This window comes from Medicago truncatula, chromosome 4, assembly GCF_003473485.1.
Source record: "Medicago truncatula cultivar Jemalong A17 chromosome 4, MtrunA17r5.0-ANR, whole genome shotgun sequence".
NCBI lineage: Eukaryota > Viridiplantae > Streptophyta > Magnoliopsida > Fabales > Fabaceae > Medicago > Medicago truncatula.
Genome location: NC_053045.1, coordinates 56,162,080 through 56,176,651, shown reverse-complemented (window position 1 = coordinate 56,176,651; position 14,572 = coordinate 56,162,080). Strand labels below are relative to the sequence as shown.

Sequence of the window (14,572 nt, the reverse complement as noted above, 5' to 3'; positions counted from 1 at the left end):
GTATAAGAATTAAAAACCGAAATGAAAAGAATTTTTTTTAGGAATGAAATGAAATAAACTAAAAAAAAAACTTTACTGCAAAATTAATTTAATAATATATAAAATATTAATTGATATGAAGTTTTTATGAATTAAAATGTCTTTTTATATCATTTTACATTTATCAATTAGTTGAACCACTAATTTTTTCAAACACTCTAATTAGCTTATCAGCTATCAGTCATCAGTTATAAGCTATCAGCTATCAGCTAGCTTATCAGTTATCCGCTATTTTGACCAAACATAGCCTTATAATCAATACCATAACCTACTACTCATAGCTACACACGGTTATTATTAACACTAACGACAACGCAACCACAGCTATAAAGACCAACAAAGCATAGAAGGTGGATGTGGATCCACAAAATTAATAAAACAATTATCCAGACAAAAAAGCAAGCCACAATTCATACGCACAAACTCTGTTCTCAACCTTATACAATTGTTGCACAGGTTAAAACATTTTATTTACACGAGAATGTTGTTATTATTACATAATACCTAATGCACAGACGGTGAGACAACATAGATATTCCCACACGGCATACACACTTAGAGGAAAAAAAAGATAATATGTACAATTATTTTTAGACGGGTAGGTAAAATACAAACATGCAAAGTAAAACATAATTACAATATTACATGCCTATAACTGTAAAGACACTTTTTAGAAATCACCTCTCATCTTCAATTAATCTTATTTTATAATTATCCAAAACAGTAGCTATAAGTATGTACAGAGAATTGCTAGTTCACCGTGCAGAGAGCAGAATTCTCTTGATCACCTGGTCTACTCTGGTCGAAAGCTTATCAAATTTGGAAGATCAGTTGAATGGAGCTTCTTAATGTCAGCCGCATTGACCTTGCAAGACTCCAAGGAAAGAGTGCGTAAATTTTTCAAAGGCTTCAAATACCGCAGTCCTTCATTTGTTACACGAGAATTTGAGACATTTAGCGACCTCAGTGCAGTCATTCCTGCATTCAAATATAGATATACAAACATGTGTTTAGCCAAAGCAGAACAAACCTCTTTGTTTGATACCAACTATGGGGCAAGGAAGGAAACAAAAAGCAACACAAACAAATGATATTCTCTATCTAGTTTTACTTTTTTTCATTTAATTCCTATTCTGCAAGACCTTGTTATTTGCTCATGATCAATGGGTTTACACATGTTCCTCGGATGACTACACTAATATTTTAACCTTTTGCACATGTGGTGCTTAATTAACAGTCAACATGAATTACCAAGGGGTAATAGATTGTTGACTACACATTGAAGTTACAGTCTCATGTCTGTAATACATATACCAAATCATTTATATATATTTTGTTGAAAAGATGATGCAAGGAAGATATGCAGTGATGAAGACATGCAGAAAATACCAGAGATTAATTCCAGAGTTTTATCTGTCAATTTGCAGTTCTGGGAAAGGTTTAGCTGTGTCAAGGAAACAATTTCTCTTATATTTTTCACGCCTGCATCAGTTAATAATCCACCACATATCTCAAGGGATTGCAGGTTCTTGAACGCTGCAAGATTCAAAAAAGGAAATAACATTTAAGTCACAAAGATAACTTTATGCTTTTGTCAAAAAAAAAAAAAGATAATTTTATGCCGAAGATTATGTAGACACATACTTTCCAATTATTTCAAATTAGTGTTCATTTTATGCAATACATACCAAATGAAATGACAAATAATGAAAAAGTAAGCTGGACTTAAACGAGGTTTCTGAGTAGTACTACCTCAAATTATTTTTTCGTTTTTATTTTGGATCATTAAACCATTTATTTGTTTGTCCAGTTTAGCAGTTTTAAAATTTTAATACAACATGAATACATGATGAAGAACAAACTTTATGTAGATTTATTTATTCTCTTGAGCAGTTATAACAATCTCAGAACAGATGTGTGCAGCCCAATACCAATATGATAAGCATCAAATACCTAAAAATAGAAAGCACCATGGGAAATGCCGAGTATTCTCATTATATCACTCATGCATTCTCATTAGACGTGTAGATTACTTAGTCGGTTATAATACTACAATTTACAGAGACATGATATATAATCAAGTATTTAAAGAAACATAGAGTTAACTTACACCAAATGAACAAAGGAAAACAACAATAGCTTGAAGTTGATATATATACATACATCGTAAATATGTAGTTCCAGAGTCGGTAATACGGGCTCCAAAGAGATCCAATGTTATCAATCCACTCAGACCTATACAGAACAAGAGCCAATCAGACAGTTACATTTGAAGCTACTAAGTATCTAACGGAAGTAAAAAAAAATAGTACAGCTCACACAAATTAATATGGACAATTGAGTGGAACAGTAATAGGTGAAGAAAAAAATATCCTATAGCTTGAACGTATAAAAGGGAGAATGATCGTAGTCAGCATAGAGTAAAACTACCTTGGTTTGGCTAGTTTCGGATAAAATGTATTTCATGCAGGGCTGCATCTAAAATTGAAAACAGGTATTTCAATGAAATACTAAACCAAAGATGCAACCTGCAGTATGTTGTGGGTCAGCAATCTTTCTTGGCAACAGGATCAGAGTCAGATTAAACCGCAGAGCTTGCTGATAGGTTTAAGTTGAAGAAGAGTGGTGCATTAGCTAACTGCAATAGCTTTTGGCCTACCGGTAAGCACTCAATGCAAATATTGGTGTTGCGTGTGACTTAAAATCTGTTTAGATGCATTCTGTTCAAACCGTGAGGCAAGTACAGTGTGGCTGCGGGACGTTCCTGGAAGAAAGCGAACGGTTTATTTCTGCCTCAGTCGTGAGGTGCTTGGGATAAGTCTCAAGGCATTTTCAGGCAGCTAGGAAGGCAGCGTTTCGTACTGCCCTGGGTGCTAGGTGTTTTGCTCGGGTATGGTATAAAATAACAGGTTTTTTCAGCAGTTTGTGAGAGCTAGGTCATCACCAAAAGAGGGGACTTTTAGGGAAACTTAAGGACTAAGGGTTGAGTTCTTTTGGGTGAGATTCTAGGGTTGGGAAATACATTCCAAAGACCTTTTGTAGTGAGATTTCATTGGAGGAAGGATCTAAGTTTTCTCTCGTTTTCTTGAGTGACTTTCTTTGAGGGTTAAGAGAAAGGAAAATGGTAAAAATTAGTTTGTTGTTGAAGCTAATTTCTTCCGACTCTTTTTATCTCTTGTAAAGATTAATTGATAATGGACTGGAGAGCTGCTCTCTCCTCCAGACGTAGGTCAATTTGGACAGAACTGGGTAAACAATCTTGGTCTGTTTGTTCCTCTACTCTTTTTATCATGTTCTTTGGATTGATTGTTTGTTTGCTTGCTTTACACATAGGTTCTAGATTTGTTCATGGTTGATATTATTGTTGATTGGACTGTTTAGTTTGTTGGTTGCCATTGTTATTTGTTCCACTTCCTTGATTGAAACCTCAACAATTGGTATCAGTCCCACATTGGAGGTGATATAGTCTGAGAAGTGTTTACAAGTGGGAGCAGTCCTCACCTCACAAGCTGGTTTTGTGGGGTTGTGTCCATAAAGGTAGAAATCTTGCAGCTAAGTGCTAAAAAAGGGATTGTTAGTTGAAGGTAAGCAGGCCATCATGTCATGTGTGAAGGCTTAGATAGGGCCAGAGTTGATTCAAACATCGTGTTTGTACAAGGGCTCAGGTAGAAAGAGTTGTGACCTGACAGATGTAGTTTTTACCCCCAATAAAGCACTTGAGTTGATCCAATCCAATACATTATGTTAGTTGTTTCCAAATAGCATGTGACAAATAGGCAGGGCAGGGGGGAAAATGGATACTTAGAAATAAATAATCGGTCATTGGCAGAGAATATTAGATGATCCACCCAGAAAAAATGGAGCATATGAAAATAAAGAAGGGAAATGAGACAAAGAGAAGTAAAACAATTATACAAGACAAAAGTGATCATAAAGAGGGAGAAGCATTAAGATGACTCGAAATATAGATGAAATCATTCAAAAGAAACAAGATAGGGAACTTTGGCATGCTGCATTGTTAGATATATAAAATATTTTTAAAAACAATATCAAAAAATAAAGGAAAAATAATAAAAAAATAATCGGTTAGATTCTGGGCCATATTATTGATTTATTATTGATGCTTTCTCAACACTATACAGTACCCTCTATACATATACAAAACGATTCATACAAGAGCACCAAATATAAAAAGATAACAGGTGAATACACATGAAAGAAAGACATAGCAGATACACAAGGAAACGCTTACTTGTAAGATTTGCCAATCCAGCATCAGTTATCTGTCGAGCATCCAGATTAAGTGATTTAAGATTTGTCAATCCCAAGAGCCTTTTTAGGCCATTATCAGTCACTGAGGTGAATGACAGATTCAAATCTTCCAGCTTGTTTAAACCTGGACAAAACCAAGAACCAATTCAGACATGCATTAAAATCAGTGTCTTGAATATCTCTAACAAGACATGATCAGGTGGATGGACACATTCGTGTGTACAAGTAGAAGTAACTGAAAAGCATATATTTATGCTAACAAGTGCCCTTAGGGAACTTGACTTGTTAAGGATTCAAAAATAGAAATAATTGATAAATTTTATGTAGAAAAAGTTACTTTTTGTTGTTTCAATGTCTTCAATTTGTACTTTAAACTTTTAAACAAGTAAGTGCCCTTAGGACACTTGTTAGCATTTCCCATTTATAAATAGACAAAGAAGCTGTACAACTATAAAAAGAAATGCCTTTGGTCCAAAAAAAAGAAAACTATAAAAAGAAATGCCTTAAATCAAATTAAAAATGTCAGCTCACAGCAATCACGTCCTAGGAAGATTGGCAAATTATTCACACGAATAAATTTTCTTTTTACAAAACTTCACTTATATTAGTGTAACTAAATACGCTTCCTGAAATTATCTTCCAACATATATACAGCAGCAGTCTGTGATCACATTCCAAGGTTGAGTCATAACGCACAAAATTTCAATTTATATACTAGAAGTTGTCAACATGGAAGCTGAGTAACAAGGTGCTTGAGCGAATCATATTATATGAAACACAGAATACCTCGTAGACAACACTCACACTCAAACATATAACCAACAAATATAGAAACATATGCTCTAATTTGAATTTATCTTCCAATAAATTCACACTGATTATTGAGTTTAAATTCTCCTTTGAAGCTACAGGGTTGTTTCCACCAACCTGATATATATCGAATCCCGCTGTTCCCGACTTCAGTGTCAGACAACACTAGGCTTTTCAAGAGAGTGAGGCCTGAAAGAAAAATAACTAAAAATTTCATATTGTACGTCATACTTCCGATCCAAATATTGGACTCCTAAAATCTTAGATATTCAGAAGAAGAAAGCAGTAAACCTGTCAAATTCACAAGTCCTTCATCCCCGATCTGGCAAGAATCCAGATTCAAATACTCCAATTTTGTTAAACCTGTCAAAGAGAAGCCAATTAAAGATCTAAAGGACAATTGGAAAAATAAACAATAAACAAGTTTTAGTCATGATGATAGTCAATGTGGCAGAAGTTGCATATGAAACAAATTGAGTATGAAACGAGTTATTTTTCCAATAGTACTCAAGATTGCCAAGAGCCAGCACCCAAAGAGACTAAATAGGGAGCCTTAAGAAATTTGAAGACTAATGCCCCTAATAATTTCTACGCCGTTATTAGGTTAGGTTTGTGTGTCTTTTTACATGACCCTAAGTGAAGGGAAGTACAATAGGGAGAAGGATAAGATGTGCCTTCAAAATAGCGCGGGATTCAAAATTTAAAACAATTCATGACAAAGAATAATAGCTACAGTAATATTCCCTCAAAAATTAGTCTTTTGGATTTTATTAAAAGAAACTATCAGGGGTAAGAGTTTGGCTTTGAGGTTGACGAAGTTCAAGTACCCAAGGAGACGGTTGTTGATGACAATTAGTGTCACTTTTATTAATAATAATTTTCTTACACCCCAATTTATTTATTTTAAAATGAAAAGTGATTATTAAAATTAGTATCAATAAGGAAATCATGAAGATGTTAATGTCAAATTATCAAAAGCAATAATATAAATGGGGAAGGTCTATCTCAGCTCTTAGCATCTAAAAATTGGCAGGTGGTAGTGAGAATTGAAGAGATAAATACACAGACAAACTGTACAGATCATGTATCTTTTCAACCTAGGGATTAAGGAAGCAGCTTGTGAACAAGTTGCTCTTAAGAGAGTTATAGAGGTACGAATACCTTTTAGATGAACTAAGCATGCGTCTGTAATCTTGTTAAATGCAAGACTTAACCTCTTCAAGCCTGTAAGACCTGCAGGAAAGGGAACATATGTTGTAAAACTGAGAAATTGTTGTTTTGTCATCCTTAGAGTAAAAAGTATGGGCATGGACATTAAGTTGTCAAAATTGGTCGCTATATATTCAAGTTACCAGAAAATTTCTCAAATCCATCGTCAGAAAGACCACATCTGTTGAGATTTAAGCATGCCAGGGCAGCTAAGGCTGCACGTGAAAGAAAAACATGATTAAAGAAATAACCATGAGAATTTTGGACATTGGAACAGTGGTAAGCAAATATGAGATGCCAAGATCAGATATAATCTTTTCTGTTCAAGCACTACTTGGATTGCATGTCAGAGTTGTCAAATCATTAATTTTCTAAATAAATTAGAGGGAAAGCAAGCATTACAAAATGACGTCCAAAACAAACAAATTTGATGTCCAAAATCAACATAAATGAAATGACAGAATAAGATGAGAATTATTTACCAGAAATATACTCAAAACATGCAGCAGTGATACTGCATCCTTCAACATTTAATGTGCTAAGCTTTTGCAAACCTGTAACCAGATAGGAATATGCAAGCAATGTAATAATACATAAAGCAAACTGATTTTACAACTCATTCAATAAACACAAACACCTTTTTGATAACAGTTAGTGAATAACAAATTTTCACTAGAGTGAACATAAACTGTGTTATGAGTATAGCTGTCAAAAAAGCCCCAAAATCAACAGCCCCATCAATTGAGCCCTATTAAAGCCGCATGATTTCAGGCCCGATATTGAATAAGTTTATTTTCGTCCCAGCCCACTATCTACTCTGCTTTTTGTTGGCCCTGATTGAGGGAGCTTAGGGGCCCAATTTATTTCATGCCAAACATTATCGCTAATCAGTCACACTCATCTCAACAACATTCAGTAGTTCTCGTTTTCACATCGACACCAATCGCCCTCTCAACCTTCACCTTCTCCTAAAACCACCGTCTTCTCTGTTCAACCTTCATCTCCTCCGTGAAGCTTCGTCTTCTCTGCTAATCAAATTCATTTTTTCTTTTCTTCCTAAATTGGTCTAAATCATCCTATTCTTCATCGATAAAATACAAAACGCAGGGTAATACGAATTGAATTTTAAAGTTCGATTTTCTGTGGTTGCAGAATTCTAAGTGTGCTTCATTGATAAGCATGAAAGCGCAAGGTACCCAATTCCAATGGAAAGCACCGTCTGGTATCTTGTCTTATATTCTTAAATTAGATGATTTTGATGAATTTGGGAATTGAAGTATAGAAAAAATAAGTTGAGGGACAAAAATAATTATTGCCTTCTTTAAATTAATTTAATATTTTTTGTTCCAGAAAAATAATCGTTCAAAACAGCTTAAAATAATATCTGTGTTAGAAGCGCTTATCATATTTTAAGAAGAAATGCTGGAAAAAAAAAATCAAGAAAAAAATAAATAAGTAAATGTGAAAGTGGGCCAATTTTAAGCCCCCTTAACATGCAGGGCTTACAACTTTGGGGCTTATAAAAAATGGGGCTCATTAGTTAAGAGTATTTTAAGCCCCATTCACATTGGAATTGGGACCGAAAAAGTTAAAGCCCCTTAAATTGACAGCTCTAGTTATGAGTTTTAGACAAGAGGAAGAGAGAAATAATAAGAATGTTGAATATATGCTGGTACTTGATGCTAACTTGATACAAAGACCAAGTATTAACCCCTATTTATAGGGATAAAAGACTCCAAAACCTAAATAAAAAGGGAAATCATGAAATAAATCAAGAAAAAGACTAAGAAATATGAAAACTAATCTACGACATAATAATCCAAGGTACTTTAAGATTAGAAACTGCTCTCAGAACAGAAACAAATATATTCTAATAATATGTCAACATATTATGATATATTAATTTATATTCTACTAAATTGACAACTAGATATGTTATGACGTGCATAAAACAGAAGCAGCTGTTATAGTCTTGATGTAACACTTGTAATTGATGACAAACAATATGGAAATACCTCTTAAGTAAGAAATCCCAAGATCAGTAATACTGCTGTTGGAAATTTGCAACTCCTTTAAATTAATAAAACCTGAAACATTTCATATTGAAAGTCAACTGAAACTGTGATCAAGGCCTAGCTTTTTGCATCTAAAAGTATGAAGAGAAAGAATTGAATTGGGTAATCTTATGAAGCCGTTAATTAAGTTACAAGACCAAATGTTCAGATATGAACTCAACTACAAAAATCAGTATCAAGTATCGACCATAGTAACATTTTGCTGCCACCTCATTAGTGGAAAAACTTCTACATAATGTATCACGAAAGTATGAAAATACAAATTTTGTTATGCACAAAAGATAGGGGAGGGAGTAAAATGCAACTACTTTGATAAAAAAAACAAAAATGAACAATACCTGAGATAGCCTTCATGTCTGAGTCTGTAACACATTTACAGCATCCGATATTAAGAGACTCCAGCTTTTTCAGACCTGTATTCGAAATGAAAAAAAAAACGGAACTAAATCTATAACCTAGAAATTCCAAAACCAAGTTTCTTTGAAAGCAAATTATAAACAGGAAAGCATTTATTGATAAAATTTAAATAATAAAGTTCGTAGAAGAAGCCAATGAAGGTTGGCTCAAGTGGTAAGATGAAAGAGCCTCTGACGCAAGGAGCCATAGATCGATTCTTATTGGCAATCCTCTATTACAAGTCAACTATATCCTAAATTGGCATACCCTGACCTCACCCTTCCCTTCCCTTAAACATTTTTGTATAATAAAAAAGGTCTATTGAATGAAGGTAGAACTTATTATAGCCATTTGTTTGCACCAACCAGATGCGGTCGACATCAAATTCATGAAATAACTAATATTGATCATCTAGCCTGATGACCGGATGAAGTTAATGTCAGACTGCCCGATTAACCATCTATATCCCATACCTAAGTATATATTAAAGAAAAAATTATTTTGTTTCAGATTACTAGATGTGATGTTGGTTTTTAACAACATCAAATACATAAGGAGTTTAACTTCTTATACAATTAGCAAGATCTCAAGAATAGAAACCTTTAAAATGAACAAATCCACCATGAATATCTGAACACCTCTCAAGGTCCAACTTCTCCAAATTAACTAAGTTGGAAAATGCACGCATTCCATCAGGTGTGACAGCACAGCTCTTTCTGATACTCAATGAAGTCAAGTTTGACAGACCTATGCAACAAATTTCAATTGATTGATTATGTTAACTAATAGAACTCTTTTTTTTTTTTGTTACAACAAACAAATAGAACTCTTGATATCTCATATCTATTTATGTAAAATAACTCCAATATTGTATAACATCCAATGAGGATTAACATTCATGAATGAATTTCTCCACTTACTTTTGCAAAACATCAAAAATTTCCAATAATAGTTTTGTTATTTTACGTAAAAAAGAAAGACAAAAATAACAATCCATGATTCATAGTTTTTATACAAGTAGAATACAAGATAGGTACTAAATACCGTCAAACTCAGGACAAAGTCCCATCTCGTTTGAATAGTTTGTATGATCTTATTATGTTATCTTAAGTTTTCATATTGGGCCTAACTCAACGTTACAAAACCGGCTTGTAAGGTGAGGGCGGCCCAAACTTTGTAAACACTACACATGCCATATCTCTAGGCAATGTGGGACTAAATCCACCCCTTTCACACCCAACATAGTGAAGGTGTTGGAGGTTGCAATGAAGGCAACCCCAATGCTACAATTAGGCGGCTAGAGGGGACCGCAATGAAGACAGCCCAAATGCTACAATTAGGCGGCTAGGGGCAGACCGCAATGAAGGCGAAATTTCCAACATGTTATTATTCTGTTTAAAAACTCCACCTACCACTTAAGTGTTTGAGTCCATGTTCTGAAAATTGATCACAGTAATTAAGGGTCAAAGCTTGAAGATTCAAGCAATCCTTTAGGAGTCGCAGTCCATGGTCTGTCACATTAGAACCAGAAACATCAACTGCAAGTAAAGACGGCCCTTGTGAAGCAATGACATCCATCCAACCATCATTCACTCCAAGATATTCACCCAAGTAAACATCCTGCCATAAAAAACACAACACGTATTTAATAAGCAGGCACATCTTCGTAACCGAAGCTTCTTCTAAGTGTATGTTTGGTTCCACTTCTAGAGGGGGCCAAAATTGATTCTAGAGAAGTAGAATTGATTCGGACATGTTTGGTTGCTTTCAAGTAAAACTAATTTTGCCACCAGAATTTATTCGACTTGAAGCTAGAAATTGGAGTTTTTTATTCTAGATGCAAACATAAATCACTTTATCTTCAACTCAGTTTTAGCCAGAATCAATTTACTCAAAATCAATTTTTGCCAATGTAGAACCAAACAACATACACCAAGTACTTAAATGAAAGCAAAACATGGAATTTCACCTGAAGAGCACAATCTCGAAAAGCATTGAGGGATGTTTCAGTAAGACAATGAGACTCCACCAATTCATTGAAGATTAACTGACTTATATCTCTGGGAAGAATCGAAAAGGACTCGTATTTATGAAAATCCTGAGAAACATAACTTGAATCAAGTACCGTCTAAAAACAAAACAAACAAAGACAAAGAAAACAATAAAAAACATGCACCTCGCGGATCTTATTTATGCATAAATCCATAAGAGAAGGACATGTACCCCCGCCAGGAGAATGATTAGCCTTAAAACTTCTTGCTCCTAACCATTTTGTACTGCCACTTCTACAATATCTTCTTGATACTCCTCTGCGTATATCATCTTCTATCACTTGTTGATTTCTCTTTCTTGAACAAATACCCCCCATCACTTTATTTCTTTTTATTTGATTATTAATTCATTAAAACAAAGTCCAAGTTTCTATTTCAGACCGTAGGATTGAACTGCACCAAGGAATAAATAAATCAATAAATTAAGCAAAATAAACAAATATATCAACCTAACTGTGGTTAACAAATAACTAGAATCAAACAAATAGAAAACCATAAAACAGTGATCAGACACAGAAATCATGATTAACTTAGTTTAGTAGTCGAAGATATATATTTGAACGGTTAAGTATCCCTTGATTAAACCGCTACTCTAATGAACATGAATTTCTATTTTTATTTTTATTTTTATTTTGTTTGAAGCGTAAACAGAGAGTGAGACTGAAGATATATCTCTTTCATAATAAAGTACGTTAAGATATTTTCATTATTAATTAATTAATTAATCAGTCTTCTAAAATAAGATGAAGAAAAACACCACAGAAAAATATAGGGAATAGTGTATAATCAATCGGAAACCTTATTCTGGTGGAGTGAGAGAAAAACAGAAATGGAAAGAAATTAGTGAATAGTGTATGAAGATCATAGGCGAATTTTAGAGAGAGAGAGAGGGTTTGGTTGTGTGATGAGGGAAAGGAGTGTGAAGAAGGAAGAAGAAGGGAAAAACGAGGTGATGAATGACACGTGGCAGTAGTAGTTGTTGGTGTTGTGGAAGAGTGAGGAAGAGTGATGAGTAATATGATGAAAATGGAAATGGGATAAGAACAAGGAGGAGAAGAGTGGGGTCTGTGGAGGAATGCGGGTCCCACGTCCCGCCTCTTCCGCACTTGGACTTTCTTTATTGGATCATTCATTCCCGATGTTTGCTTGTTAAACCATGGAAAATGTCCTTTTCCTTTTTCTTTCTTTTTCATTTCTTTTTTTGGAAAATAATCATACTAATGTGTGTTTGATTGTGTGGAAGCGAATTGATTTTCATAGAATTAATTATGTTAAATTAATTTTAATTAAAAATTATTTTAACTATAAGTTATTTGTGTTTTGATACATTAATGTAAAAATAAGTTGAATTAATTATAGAGTTAAAAACTACAATTTTTTTTTTTAACAAGCAAAAATGATATATATATTAAAACTTACAAACAATCTCTTGAGCACAAGGTGTACAAATTCTAGCTTTAAATAGAGTAAATCAATTATTGAGCCAGATTCAATCTTACTTAACAACAATCAAACATGTTAGAATCAATTCTACATCTCGGAATCAATTATGATCCTTTAGAAGTGGAACCAAACATACACTAATTTAACGTTCAAGTAAGTGTTGCTAGGTAGCAAAGTGAGTGAGATATGAGTGCATTGATCACACATGGGCTGGTTAATAATGCAAATGGTGTTTCTCATGCGATTTGGTGTAGTTTATTGCGAGATATTTCAATTTGTTTAAGGTAACTCACTCCAAGATAGGTAGGATGACCTATCCAATTCAAAATATGTTTATCTAAGTATGAAGACCTAATAGTGATCTAGAAGTTGGTTACAACTCAAGTCAATGGAGCGTGTTGCCGCTCTATTTACTATTGAGTTGAGAACGGAAGAGATCCTTAAACATAGCTAAAGGTTGTTACCTTAAGTTGTATGTCTTTCCAAGATGCAATGTCGCTTAAGGTGGTGCAGTAGGTAGGTTCACATGCTACACCATGCCATAAAATGGGGTGGTCACCTCAGTTAATTGGACCTGACTCGTTTATTGGATTTACATGTCATATTTTTAATAGGCTTTGATATTGGACGACCAATGGATTAATCGCTGTTATGATTAATTGTTGCAGTTACACATGTATGATATTTAATATGAAGTTCGATGAATTTATTTTTCTCTAATATGAGATTTATACTGCTAAAAAAGGGAATGTATGGTTTATTTTAAATAAAAAAAACAATTTATAGTTTTTTTTTAAACATATTTTCATGTAAGTTATTCAATTCAAAGATTGAAAGATATTAAGTGGATTTAAATTATGAATACAAATTCTATTTGAAGTGCATTAGCTAATCGAATTGTTTCAGGTTAAAAATGGTTTGTTCAATTTTATTACATAGATATAGCGACTTCTAATTCATGAACGTCCCTTTCATCAAATCTTATTACAATCAAGACATAGGAGGATACTTTTTTTCGTACCACTCCGATGACGAAACCAAATTTGGGACTTGGATTATATCTAAATTCAATGAATGGTGAAGAATATGTCAAACTGCTATCTCTAACTTTGACGGTGCAATCTATTATCTATTCTCCTAAGTGCAGAGCTTTAATCAACGTTTGAATTTTAACTTTCAAACGTTATTATGTTTTTTCTAGTGCAATTTTTTTAAGAATATTTAGTGCATGCTTATAAAGTACTTATGTTCTTTTTATTTAAATAATTTGAATAACAAGATCTCTTGTTTTCCGTTTATATAAAGAATGTCTTGTGTTTAGTTCAACGGACAAGGTTGATATTGCTATGTTATACTCCCTCAGTTTCAAAATATAAGCAAATTTCACTTTTTAGGTTCATTCAATTAATGATGTATGTAGTTCATATTATAGACCACATACATCATTAATTAAATGAACTTAAGAAGTAAAATTTGCTTATACTTAGAAATGGAGGAAGTACATATTTATTTAGATTTGAATTCGAAACCTCATCATAATTGCATTAGATGATTTATCATTTTATCAACAAATAAAAAAATGTATCTTTTTCTTTCTTTTTTGACAATAATCATATCAGTCTTGTATATATTATCATGTACATGAAAGGCAAGTTGAAAATATCACAAGATTGCTTCTCATATTTGTATTTGTTGAAGTATAATGTACTATTCTCTGGTAAAAATAATTGAATATAAATGTATATTTACAAGATATAGATCGTTTGATAATGACATACGAAATAAACTTTTTAACATGTTAAAACCTTAAATTTTAATAACATGCAAATCCTTTTTTTTACTACTCACGTAGCTCATCCTACTTCTCTCCCTACATAGCATCATGGGAAGAAAAAAAAAATGAATACAGTATCATCATCATATTATTAAAAGTAAAATGAAAAGTTAGCCCCATACGGCCAAACGCCATTATGCTTGAACACATAGCCAATGAAAACTCTTTTATTTTATTGTAAAGAATGATTATTAATCCGTGATTGAGCAAATTTGCAAACGTAAATGCCGTAAATCATACTTGTCTTCTTCTTTTTTTTTTTATATGTAAACAATACTTGTTGGACTAGCAAAGGACACGTATTTTTATTGCGACTTTACCACAAGAATTTGATGATTGTAAACCATTTTGTTTTATAAAGATGATTGTCAATGTTTTTTTTTTCATAGGAGACGATTGTCAATGTTGAAAAACAAAAAAAAAAATCATTTAAAAAATAAAGA

The 14,572-nt window shown here is 33.2% G+C and overlaps 1 protein-coding gene across 1 annotated transcript; it reads right to left on the bottom strand.

The window, feature by feature from the left end:
- Positions 1 to 448: 448 nt before the first annotated feature.
- LOC11445492 (F-box/LRR-repeat protein 3) lies at positions 449 to 11,870 on the bottom strand. The gene is made up of 16 exons (XM_003609433.4): positions 11,651 to 11,870; positions 10,978 to 11,245; positions 10,771 to 10,899; positions 10,214 to 10,421; positions 9,402 to 9,548; positions 8,744 to 8,818; positions 8,346 to 8,417; positions 6,813 to 6,884; positions 6,474 to 6,545; positions 6,283 to 6,354; positions 5,413 to 5,484; positions 5,239 to 5,310; positions 4,292 to 4,435; positions 2,203 to 2,274; positions 1,429 to 1,575; positions 449 to 1,017 (listed from the first exon to the last, which is right to left on the bottom strand). Exons 2-16 carry the CDS (start codon positions 11,167 to 11,169, stop codon positions 833 to 835), a joined length of 1,731 nt encoding a protein of 576 aa, XP_003609481.1. The 5' UTR covers positions 11,170 to 11,245; positions 11,651 to 11,870; the 3' UTR covers positions 449 to 832.
- Positions 11,871 to 14,572: the final 2,702 nt, after the last annotated feature.